The sequence below is a fragment of the Dermacentor albipictus genome, chromosome 4 (genome assembly GCF_038994185.2).
Source record: "Dermacentor albipictus isolate Rhodes 1998 colony chromosome 4, USDA_Dalb.pri_finalv2, whole genome shotgun sequence".
Taxonomy (NCBI): domain Eukaryota; kingdom Metazoa; phylum Arthropoda; class Arachnida; order Ixodida; family Ixodidae; genus Dermacentor; species Dermacentor albipictus.
The window spans coordinates 22,348,597-22,360,932 of NC_091824.1; the positions used below are offsets into that span (position 1 = coordinate 22,348,597).

Genomic DNA, 12,336 nt, shown 5'->3' on the forward strand with positions numbered 1-12,336 from the left:
CAACTCGGCTAGCGACAATTTATCTGTGAAATGTGCAATAAATGCCCTTGTGATTGGTTCCACTACTGTGTTGTCGTTCCTTTGTCCCAAGAGCACGGGTGAGAATCCCAAATCTGGCTGCCCAACGTGGACCTCTTGGGCCATCGCACGATAGCTTTAAGTTTTGCTTCGTTCGAGACATTTGTTTGAACCGAAGCGTAGGGCTAGCATGGATTTTAATCGCTAGCGCCGGTGGCGTGCTTTCTTGAGCGAGGTGACATGCAACACATGCAACTTCGTGGTTGCATGTGTTTGCGCTGTAAACAGTTTTTATGACGCCAGGTAGGTGCGTGTCGTATGTAAAACTCGTTTGCTAGCCTCTAAGAAAAACTGTCATGGAAAACTATCACACAGAAATATTGGTAAATTTCTCGAACAACGGAATTTAAAATCGAATTTTTACTTTGACCTCCACACTCTGGTATCTGAGGCGATGAATCAGGGCTTCACAATTTTATACTTTAAAGATAATTCTTGTTTATATTTATTTGTTATCATACCAAGGAAGATTGGTTCCCATTTGTTCGCATTCTGCCTATACCTAAAATATGATAAAGCTCCCTTTGTAGGAAAGAAAAAATGTTAAACAATTTCATACTTTGTGGAATTTCTATTTTGCTATTGTAAACAATTCACAAACCAAACCAAAGCTGTTAAGCATCCGTCATACCAGGAATCAGTGTTTCTTTAATACTCAAAGAAAGATGAATACAGTAAAGAATTATATCTTTTTTAATATTTCCCTAGTGGTGTTTGCGGCGCATCCGTTAAAACAAAATGCCAACAAGAAGAAAATTTTCGGGGTTGGGAACGTAAGTTACAGAAATATTTGTCAGTATAGCGAGATCAATCGCGACTTTTTAGAAATAACTACAGGTGGTCGAGCACAACGTCCGTTGCGTTTCGAATGGAACGAACGTCCAACCATGCATCTCCTCTCTCCCGCAGGAATTGCGTTTTTTTTGTATAGCGTACTACCACGTGCCGTAATTGTCTACTTGCCCATGCCTGTATGGATGCTGGTTGTTCATTTGTTCGATTTCTGTCTGCCATCACGAACACTCTAGAAAACGAGCGATCCTTATATATATAGCTCATGTAAACGGTGTTCTAGGCTGCCAGGTAAGATGGTCCGTCAAGCTGCTTAGTCTTGTGGATTTTATACTGCTTTACAGATTTTTTTCTATGTATAAAATGCTTTAATTGTGATGCATACCTTTTCTGTATGTTCAACGGAACAACCTCGTCGTGGCGTAATGTGTTGGAATTGACGTTGTCTTCATTCTGTATGTATCACACATTGAAAAGCATGCTCCTGCTGCAGTATGGTTGGTTGAAGAGGAAGTTTATTTTGAAAAGAAGGAAAAATTGCCCCAGACAGCCCGTTTGGCAGGCACCATAATAAAGTCGCATACGGGTGCGTCACACATCATACGTTGAGTCGCTATCGTCGTCTTGTCCATCGTTTTCTCTCATTCGTTGGATGAAGCTTGAGAAGTAGCCATCACCACCGCTGAATTGGCCGTACAACATGCCGGTGTCGTCGGGGTTTGCCTGGGTCACGTGAGCGGGTGGCATCGTGTGAAGGCTAGCAGTTAAATCATCCGCCTGCATCGCGAAGCTTTCAGGGGTAATTGTCTGCCATCCATCAGTGACTCCGGAACCGGAAGCGGTTTTGTTTAGACGGAGTTCCGATGCCAGTTCGGTGGTTAGATCCACTATGGAGTTCGATGTCTGTGCCCCGCCTGGCGCGGTCGTGTTCGCTGACGCAGATAGTGAAACAGTCGGCGGGTCAGCACCAGCTAGGAGCTCCGAGACAGTGAGCTCGCGAAGCCGTACAGACATGGCTGATTCCAGGGGCGCCATGCAAAAAGTAGCGGAAGACATGTTCGGTGTCAACGGTGGCTCAGATGTATTTTCCCCACTGAATGTGAACACAGGAGGCTGTTGGCCTGAACAACGGTCAGATGAGTTTGCGTTTGAGAGAGGCTCTGCGAACGGAGTGAATGCTGCTTCGTTGAGGTGACCGGTTTCCGGTGGCATGTAAATTCCGAATCGCGACTGGCCGCAGCACCTGTCAGAGCCGTGAATGACGTTGGCCGTGAGGTCATGATTTGTAAACAACTCGAATGGCGGCGTGCTCTGTCGTGTCTGCAAATATAAGTAAGATAATGTCGGGTGAGCTAATGCAATAAACTAGTTTTCTTTGCATGCATCCTCATCTCAATGTACTCACATGTACTCCTCATGAAAGTATACATATTAGCACTTCGAAACAGTGATGCTTGGAATCTACTCTGGTATCAAAAGAAGTAGATCGACCTGTTTTATACGCAATGGGGACAAAGCCTGCAATTTTTTCTTTTGCTGCCTCAAGCACGAGATGTACACAGTTAACGCAGCATACTCATTGTACACACGCAATAAAGTATGCAATTTGCGTGGCGTGTCTTGCCCTGTTGCTTGCATTTACTACGCTCACTATTTTCCGCTCAAGAATCCTATGTCCTATCGATAATGCACATACCGTTCTTGATCGCACCGTTAAGCGTTGCAGGACGGAAAGGAGCGCAAGATGAATGACGAATATCGTTTGAAGACGAGATAAACCACTAAAGGTGAAAACTTTTCTAAGAGTGTACCTGGAAGAGATATCTGGCTGATAGAGCGCGGTGTGACCGTGTTTAGATGAACTCGCCTCACAGGTGCATCAACGACAGTAGAATGCAGCGTAGAGATGAGATATCAATGCTTTCGAACGAGACTTGCTGATTGACACACCCACCTGCGGCAGCTTTATTTCGTGGTTCCTTCCATTACATGGATTAGGTTGCGCTACGACAGACTTCGTCTTTCGATTATCCCGGTACCATTTCCAATGACGGCCTGTAAGAACGCCGATGTCTCAGTGATACCACGCAAGCCTTGCATGTGGCTTATCCTATGCGTCCGCGTCTACATCTGTGCTGCCATCAGTGAGGCTGGATCAACCTGCGCCTTGCATCTAGGCCGGCTGAGCGCCCATTTGATGATTACCCAGCACGGCTCCAGGCGTTTAAATGAACTCAAATAGCCTATTACAACCCGACGAGCCATTTAGACCCACTTCTTCTCTGTTCATGTAAACGGCTTGACTATACACGATGCTCAGAAGGAACGGTGACAGAAGCAAGGAACGACAAGGATGCTAGACTTTCACAACTGACGAAAGTTTATTTTAGTGAGCGCGCCAGCGTTTATGTCGTAACTTGTACATCAGATGGTCAAAACTAAAAGAAATCACGCTGGGCACGTATGAACATAAACATGGTAATCAACGCAGCATGAGGCTATACCAATACATCGATTACCCACACGCTTGAAACCCATGAAAGGAAGATCAATTGCCCTGACAGGAAAAGAAATGTCAGTTGTTTCTAAGTGGTTTCTCCTTCATGTCTTTACTGCCTTATGTTGTCTCATGGACTATATGAGATGCCTACACGTACTCCGTATATTTTATTGTATTGGAAAGTCGCGTTCTCTATACATCATTACATTATTTGTTCATAACAGTGGTCACTTTATATTTAAACTCTGGCACCTGCGCCAAAATAAGTTATCTTCTGTCCTCAGAGCACTGTGTCGTTGTTGGTCTTAACTTCAGTCCGTGTTCTTGTTGCATTTTGTTTAAAATGAGTCAATTCCCATTTTCAAACATTCTTCATAGCGCCAGGACAGGCCGCCATTGGAATCTGAGTTCAGTAACGTGGAAAGTTGGGCTAGCAGCGAGTGTCGTCTATTCCTGCTTGTCTTCACTGTGTCCGTGTTTGTGCGCTGCTTCACCAGCAAGGTACTATGATCACTCACCAACTAGGCAGCGAGTGTCGTCTATTCCTGCTTGTCTTCACTGTGTCAGTGTTTGTGCGCTGCTTCACCAGCAAGGTACTATGATTGGAATCTGAACCTGGCAACGTTTAAGGCTAGAACGTTATCTAGTGATGCGAGCCTAGCAGTGCTATGGGAGGAATTAGAGGGCAGTAATTAGGATATAATAGGGCTCAGTGAAGTTAGGAGGACAAAAGAAGCATATATAGTGCTGAAAAGCGAGCACGTCCTGTGCTACCGGGGCTTAGTGGAGAGACGAGAACTAGGAGTCGGATTCCTGATTAATAAGAATATATCTGCTAACATACAGGAATTCTACAGCATTAACGAGAGGGTGGCAGGTCTTGTCGTGAAACTTAATAAAACGTACCAATTGAAGGTCGTACAGGTCTACGCCCCTACATCCAGTCATGATGACCAGGAAGTCGAACGCTTCTGTGAAGACGTGGACTCGGCGATGGGTAGAGTGAAAACAAAATACACCATACTGGTGGGCGACTTCAATGCCAAGGTAGGCAAGAAGCAGGCTGGAGACAAGGCAGTCGGGGAATATGGCATAGGCAATAGGAATAGTAGGGGAGAGTTATTAGTAGAGTTTGCAGAACAGAATAATATGCGGATGATGAATACCTTCTTGCGCAAGCGGGATAGCCGAACGTGGACGTGGAGGAGCCCGAATGGCGCGACTAGAAATGAAATAGACTTTATACTCTGCGCTAACCCAGGCATCATAGAAAATGCGGACGTGCTCGGCAAGGTGCGCTGCAGTGAGCATAGGATGGTAAGAATTCGAATTAGCCTAGACCTGAGGAGGGAACGGAAGAAACTGGTACATAAGAAGCCAATCAATGAGTTAGCGGTAAGAGGCAAAGTAGAGGAATTCCAAATCAAGCTACAGAACAGGTATATAGCTTTAACTCAGGAAGAGGATCTTAGTGTGGAAGCACTGAACGACAATCTTGTGGGCATCATTAAGGAGTGTGAAATAGAAGTCGGTGGTAACTCCGTTAGACAGGATACCAGTAAGCTATCGCAGAAGACGAAAGATCTGATCAAGAAACGTCAATGTATGAAAGCCTCTAACCGTAAAGCTAGAATAGAACTGGCAGAACTTTCGAAGTTAATGAACAAGCGTAAGACAGCTCACATAAGAAATTAAATTTGGATAGAATTAAACATGCTCTACAGAACGGAGGACGCATAAAAGCAGTGAAGAAGCAACTAGGAATAGGCAAGAATCAGGTGTATGCGTTAAGAGACAAAGCCGGCAATATCATTACTAATATGGATGAGATAGTTCAAGTGGCTGAGGAGTTCTATTGAGATTTATACAGTACCAGTGGCACCTGCAACGATAAGCAAAATTATTTGAGCCTAAACATTTTCTCCTGTTATACTAGGGCGCCCTGAATATGTCATGCTCTAAGCCCAGTAATGCAGCAGTATTGTTCACACCAGTATCGACTTCCTCGATTGCTGATATAGTAATTCGTACAATCAATATTAAAGTTATATGTACAATGGTTTGGGTGTGTCACTACTCTTGATATAGGTTATAATCAATATAATGAGTACTTGCCACTTTGTTTTGCTGTTGCTGCATAGGACAGAAAGCAGGACCGGTTGGAAATTCCCACCGGTGCCTGTGTGAAGGAGACACGGAGAAGCGAGCGGCGTGTTGGATGGACGATGGCCCACTGGCGCTGGTGCCCGTTCTGCTTTCGAACAAGCTTCGCCCAGGCAGGTGCTTTCCCTGTTGTTGACTACAGCGCAACGGGCCCAATACAGGTGTCTGCGAAGCAAGAGCCATGCCCAGCAGTTGTAGTATTTTTGACGACATGGATTGAAGCAGCCGCATATATGCTGCTGAATGAAAGTGCGCAAGAGTTTTTTTTCTCTCACTGGAAGGTTGACTGAAGTTTGTTTTGAGGACTTGTTCTTCTCATCAGTATACTGCCTCCTGTGCCAAGCGCATACTATTCGAAGTGTGCTTTCAAAATTTTACCTGTGAGACGGTTCTCAAAGAGCCGAAGGATACCACTTATGGTACCGATAACAGGGCTTGTACGTTGCCGATTTTCCACGCGCGGAATTCAGGCAAGTGTAGAATGAAGCTCAACGTTGCGAGAAATAAAAGGTCTAACACGTAACCGTTGCTGCAGCTTGGAAGAGATATTGTTGAACAATTAATTTTTTTCTTTTGAGCTGCTGTGAGCTGGTCCAAAATAATGCACAAAGTGCGAAGAATTCCTGTGATATTCTGCATAACCTGCAGAACATCGCGCTACTTTCAATAAGTTATTGCGTTTCACTTGCGATCATAAACTCTTCCTAAAATAAATCATGTTGTGTGCAGCTATACTGCAATGACCATGAATTACTTTATATGAAAATATAAACAAGTTAAACATCAATTTCAACAATAATGCGAAAATCTGTGGCCACTCTAAATACACAAAGCAATAAAGATTCGTTCGATAAAACTGCGGTTCTATTTAATCCATTAAAACATTGAAAAACATAAGAACGCGTTTATCTATGAACACCTACACTGCTTGGTATTGAACGGGCTCCTGCGACAGTGGTGATAGCCTCCGGCAGACTCCCATGCTGCATGGTGACCCATGAAGTCGAGGCTGTCACTCTGTCGACATAATGTCACAACTAGAGGCATTACACAATCACGATACAACCTTCCACTTTCATACATTCCCCTGAATGCTTTGCACGAACGCGGGTTAGAGCTCCCGACCGCCTATAGACCAACAATTCCCATAGCCTACACTTCGTAGTCTTTTATACCTCACATGCTACCCAGACTTCGGCCCGGTCTGCGGTAGCCCTTAGAAGGCGTATCACGATATAACGGAGTACACGGTACTCATTTTTCCAGCCCGTACCCCATTTTATTCCACACCCTTTGGAGCAATGGTGTTGCGGAACGGTACCCTCGAGGCCAGCCGCAAGTTCTCCACAGGGCAATGGACATCGCAAGCGTTATCACAAGGGCTTCGGACTGCCGGCTACCCTCCTCCTCCCCCTCGGTTCCCCCAAACAGCCGTACTCACTCTCTGATGTTTTTCAAGTGTGTCACCACGGTGCCACAACAACCTATCTTCGCTCCCACTTTATCATTCAAGTTGTAGTCTACTGCAGCATTACTTATCGGGCCAGGTGAATTGAACCTAGGTGGTATTTCTAACCTTCTTTTACCAGGCCTGAATCATTCTTGATGAGCAGATTTTCCTTGATTATAGTCTAGGTAATAAATGCAAATAAGTTCGCAACAGCATCAGGTGACAGGCGATTTTCATGACATTCCATAGAAATTTACTGAGGAATGCAAATTTTAATCCATTCAGAATGTGCGGCTTCGCTCTTTCTTGGTAGATACAGGATGCATTGAGGTAACGTTCGTAGCTTTCCGATAAGATTTATATATAGCTATTTTTTAGATTTTGCAATCTAACTGTCGAGCATCGCCTTTAAGAGCAATAAGAATGTGTTTGGGCTTTTTGAAGCAGAGTTGTCGCATCTGCATGCGCACCTCGCTTTATGGGGTGCCTCAACGTAATGTTGTAATTCACTCCACAACACCTGCTCATTGATGTAATCATCAGCATCAGCCTGGTTACGCCCACTGCAAGGCAAAGGCCTCTCCCATCCTTCTCCAACTGCCCCGGTCATGTACTAATTGTGGCCATGTTGTCCCTGCAAACTTCTGTATCTCATCCGCCTAGCTAACTTTCTGCCGCCCCCTGCTACGCTTCCCTTCCCTTGGAATTCAGTCCGTAGCCCTTAATGACCATCGGCTATCTTCCCTCCTCATTACATGTCCTGCCCATGCCCATTTCGTTTTCTTGATTTCAACTAAGGTGTCATTAAATCGCGTTTGTTCCCTCACCCAATCTGCTCCCTTTCTCATCCCCTAACGTTACACCTATCAATCTTTCCATAGCTCGTTGCGTCGTCCTAAATTTAAGTAGAACCATTTTCCAGGTTTCTGCCCCGGACCAGGTTCCCGGACCAGGACCAGGAACCGGGTTTCTGCCCCGTATGTGAGTACTATATTGATCCAATACGCTGTCCAAAAAAGAAACCCTTCAGACTGGGTGTACGGCCTAGTATACCGTGGCAATACAAAGTTTCAGGTGCTTCACAACGACCCTCGGGCTTTGATCACTCCGATAAGGTAGGGTGTCTCGCTGTAGCGCGCCACCATAGAGAGTGGAGACACTGCCTTCGTGACCGCCATATTGGGGCGAGCGCAGATACGGCGGGCAACGGAGCGCCAGCCGATATTCTTGTTTAGCATGCGCTTAATTGCGCCAGCGAATTCAGGTGGATAAAGGCCTTGCACATTTACTCGCAATCCTAAGCGCTTCTTGCACATGGAAATAAAATAGCCTATTGTCGCGGCACAACGTGGACAAAACACAGGGAGACGTTCTTCACGAACAACAGGACAATCTGTTTAAAAACAAACAGAGCAGAGACACGTCTTCTTCGTCATCATCCAATCTCACTCTGACCCACTAGGCGGAGTTCGTTAGTGCTCCCATCGTGGTTGTAGTCTGCACATGATACACGCGTCAGTATGCTTGCATGTATAGATTTCAAAAGCAATCGCTACTGGGGAGCTAGGTCCACGTTGGCGAACTGGGATGCTCAAACCGAAGAATTACTTGACTAGACTGCCTGCTTTGTAAAGGAACGCCTTTTGGTGCTGTCGGGCATCAGTGTTTATAAGGCGCATAACATGCAGTAGGCCTCAATTTTGTCTCTTGCTACAAATCAACAACCAGTGAACGTTGAGCACAAATTCGCAGCGTCGTACAGGATGCCTGCCGCTCTCGGTCGAGCTAAATTTAAAGCCGGTAAGGAACACCGAGACCCGGATCAATCTAGATAAATTTGGTCGCATACCGCATTACAAAAAATTCATTAATTAATAATTAATGAATCAGCTAGCTAATTAATCTATACATACTGCAGTCTCAATGAGGTTATTGCCGGAGTGGGATGAACAACAAACCTACAGCATTTATAAACAAGCTTGCGTGAAATGCTTGAGTGGTAGTGAACGGATGTTGGCCGGTAATGAATTCTAGACTTCAATTGTTGAAGGAAAAAAATGTGTAAAGGAACCAGAGCGGGCAATAAAAGGTTGAGACATTTAGAGCATGGTGACACTCGGTTTGAAAAAAAGTCGAGTATTTATCTAAAGAGGAGAGGCACGAGAAGAATAGATTACCGTGTGAAGGAATTTTAGGCATTCAATTTTGCCATGCTCTGCAAGAGGAGTGAGACGAAGTAGGGGAAGAGAGACGGCGTAGATTCGTTGTCATATCTCCTACAAAAAAAAACGCACTGCCTTTTTTTGCACTGATTCTAGTTATTTGACATTCTCAATGCGGCGTGCCGGCCGCTTGAAGAATGATCAAACAAACAACAGCAAGCTTCGTGGCATGATTCTAACCACACAATGTTGGTACATAAAAGCGGACAGGTGCTTACCTTTATCCGTTCCTTATCCCGCGAAAAGCGAAAACAGCGCTTGCCTTTCGTTGTGGAGCCGGCACACAGCGGTACACAACACCCTAGCATGCTGGTTTTTGCCACTTAACACAGTTCAATCGCCCAGCACCTGGCGCACAACAAAGCAGCTTCGCAGATTACCCAACCATGCTGCTCTAGCAAAGCTGGAAAGAACGAGCGCAGCCATAATACGGCGACCGCGAAGCAAAACGGTTGCGTGGCAGAAGCCAAAAGGTGTCACCACCCTGTACGGCCGCGCGCTACATCGATGCACCCTACGATAAGAGAAAACACCCTGACCCCTAGCATCCAAGTCATCCTCATTCACACTTCGCGCATATTAAGCATCGCGCGTCACGGTTTCCATCACATTGCTTCCATCACATTCCATCACACTGTTGCAAGCGTCGTTTTTTGTATTACGGCCTGCCATTTTTACCAGCCATGTTTGCATTCACTGTTTTACAAACAGCTAATGATGCTAATAGGCAGTTAGCTGTGAGTTCATTCGTTGCCTCCTTTGTCATTTTTCGAACAAGCGTGACGCTAATGAACAGAGTAAATCCAGCCAAAATGGCAAACGTACAATGGAACTTAATAAGTTAAATAGTATATTTTTGTACCCTTGGTGTAGCGGGAGCTTCGGGCTCTTCAGGCTCGCGCGCCGAGAAGGCCTCCATTCGGGCAGTGATCTGCCGCATCTGGCGATTGACGTGCGACAGCTGCTGCAGCGTGTACTCCATCTGCTGGCGCAGCATGTCCAGCGTGCCTTCCAGCGTGGTGATGTAGTCACGCATCTGGCGGACGCAGTCGTGGTCACGTTCCGTGTCGGCGCGCAGGCTCAAGCCGCAGTCGCGCCTGCAGCGCACCATCCGCTTGGAGCAGCTCTCGCGTTGGTGCCTGAACAACTCAGATGCCGCCATCGGGGCAGCACAGTCCGCGCACTGCACTCGGCGGAACTGGCAAGTATCCATGTGACAGTTCAGTGATTCCATAGCCACCTGCAGAAATCACAGCGGTTGCGTTTGCTCTCGTAAGAGAAACTGGAAACGTCTTTGTCAACTTTGTACCGATTCACTGTGGCGATTGGATAAGTTCCTGTTGGAAGCGTCAGTTGCCAAGCGTGTAATTTATTCCGTTTTAAACGTACAGGGCGTTTTTTTTTCATTTTGCTGCACCAAACGTTAAAGTTAGAAGAATTTAAATCACGGTAACGTTATGTTTATATTTGGAGGATACGGATTTGAAGCATCTAGATAGAGAGTAATTCCTGCACTTACGTGCGTAATGCGCAAAGTTACGGCAATTAACTTTCTAAAGATCAACAATTGGTGGTTCGGATTTTTGGGTTTATTCGCCGGTTATCTTAACCCAAAAAGATCATGTTCTCGTGACGCCTATGGCAGAAAGGATGTTCGACATCCGCGCCAAGTTCTGTGAAGCGTGGCGCTGGCTAACACTCCCAGGGTTCTACTAGGAAACATGAATACCCAAGAACATGGACGGGTAAACTGTGCCGCGGTAGCTCAATTCGTAGAGCATCGCACGTGGAGTGCGAAGGTTGTGGGATCGTTCCCAACCTTCGGCAAATATGCACTTTCGTTTCCGTTAATTTATCGCTTCTTTATTTTATTTATTAAGCGCAAGTATTTTTCCCTATGTTGTCCTTGGTGCCAGTGTTTGTTGGCTTCTTATGATATTACCTACACATAGTAGTTTATGTACCTGTAAGCAGGTATTGACAAATGTTAGTATGGCCTACGCTTCTTCAAACCGGCGCGCCGCCACATCATCCTTTCAGGGTGGGGGGATGGTTGTATGGACGGATGCTACTAGCGTCCCCTTTGAAACGGGGCTGTGGGTTGCGTCACCAAGCTATTGTTACTGTATTGCGTAATGCCCTACCTAACTTCAAAAAGAATAAGAAAAGTTAAGAAGAATTCCTATCACCCAACTTTCTGAACCTCTATTGGGAACTTCGTTGTTTATCGTTTCCCCACTTTTCAACCCCTAGTCATCCGGTCGCCTCTTACTAATCTCTATTGCGTACATGTTTGCTTTCCCCCTACTCTTGCTGAACCCAAGGGCGTCGAGGGGGGCAGAGGTGCCTAAAGCGACCGCTGGGTAGGTATCTTCTCATTCTAACAAAACATGCTCTATCGTTCCCCTAGCTTTAGCGCAGCAAGCACATGCGTCTTCTTTCTTGTTGTATCTCGCTTTAAAGGTGCGTGTTCTAAGAAATCTTATCACACTTCGAAAGTAAAAAGCTTCTCTTATCTTATCCAGTGGCACTGCATTACCAGCTCTCCTAGCGGCCACTGCAGGAAGCTCCCCCGTTTTGAATGGGATGGGCTCATTTCTCGGCGTTAAAAAAAACGTACAGGCGCGAATTCCACAAAGTCCGCAGATAGGCACGTTCTAGGAGGTGTACCGCGATTCACCAATTCAGCAGTGTTAACATCGGGGCTTCCAATTCTCTTCCCATATTAAACGATGGGAACTTGTGGAAGCTACTGAAATGACGGCTCATTATTCAGGACAAAAACGGCCCATTTGAAAAAAACTAGATGGAAACTTCCAAATTGGCCGATAGTACAAGTATTATATACATGTATCTAATTTGAGCCAATCATCATGTCTTCGCGTGAAGAAGAACGCGTTCCAAAATGACGCATTCGACAACGCATTTGGGCCTTCGATGATACTGTCTTGATGATACCCATCGTATCACGCCGCCATCGATGTGCGTCGCCGCCGAGTGGTCTAATTGACCATGCTGTCGACTCGCGCACAATCTCAAGTGCTGGAGTTAGAATCACGAAATTCTGTTACCGCTTTTTCTTTTTTTGTCGCAGCGTGGCTGAAAATCTAATTGCTTCTATTCTTTTTTTC

At 45.7% G+C, this 12,336-nt stretch overlaps 1 protein-coding gene across 5 annotated transcripts in view; it reads right to left on the minus strand.

Annotated features, from left to right (window-relative positions):
• Positions 1-1,365: 1,365 nt before the first annotated feature.
• LOC139059038 (RING finger protein 151-like) overlaps positions 1,366-12,336 on the minus strand; it is a 37,341-nt gene continuing 26,370 nt past the window's right edge. For 3 of the 5 annotated variants that reach the window (XM_070536853.1, XM_070536854.1, XM_070536855.1), the window contains 4 exons: positions 10,068-10,445; positions 6,457-6,516; positions 5,486-5,698; positions 1,366-2,190 (listed from right to left, as the gene is read on the minus strand). In XM_070536853.1, the coding sequence (XP_070392954.1) occupies positions 1,462-2,190; positions 5,486-5,698; positions 6,457-6,516; positions 10,068-10,445 (1,380 nt within the window). In that variant the 3' untranslated portion in view covers positions 1,366-1,461. Of the gene's footprint in view, positions 2,191-5,485; positions 5,699-6,456; positions 6,551-10,067; positions 10,446-12,336 lie in introns of those variants that run through there. The other 2 variants (XM_070536856.1, XM_070536857.1) reach the window with 2 other exon arrangements.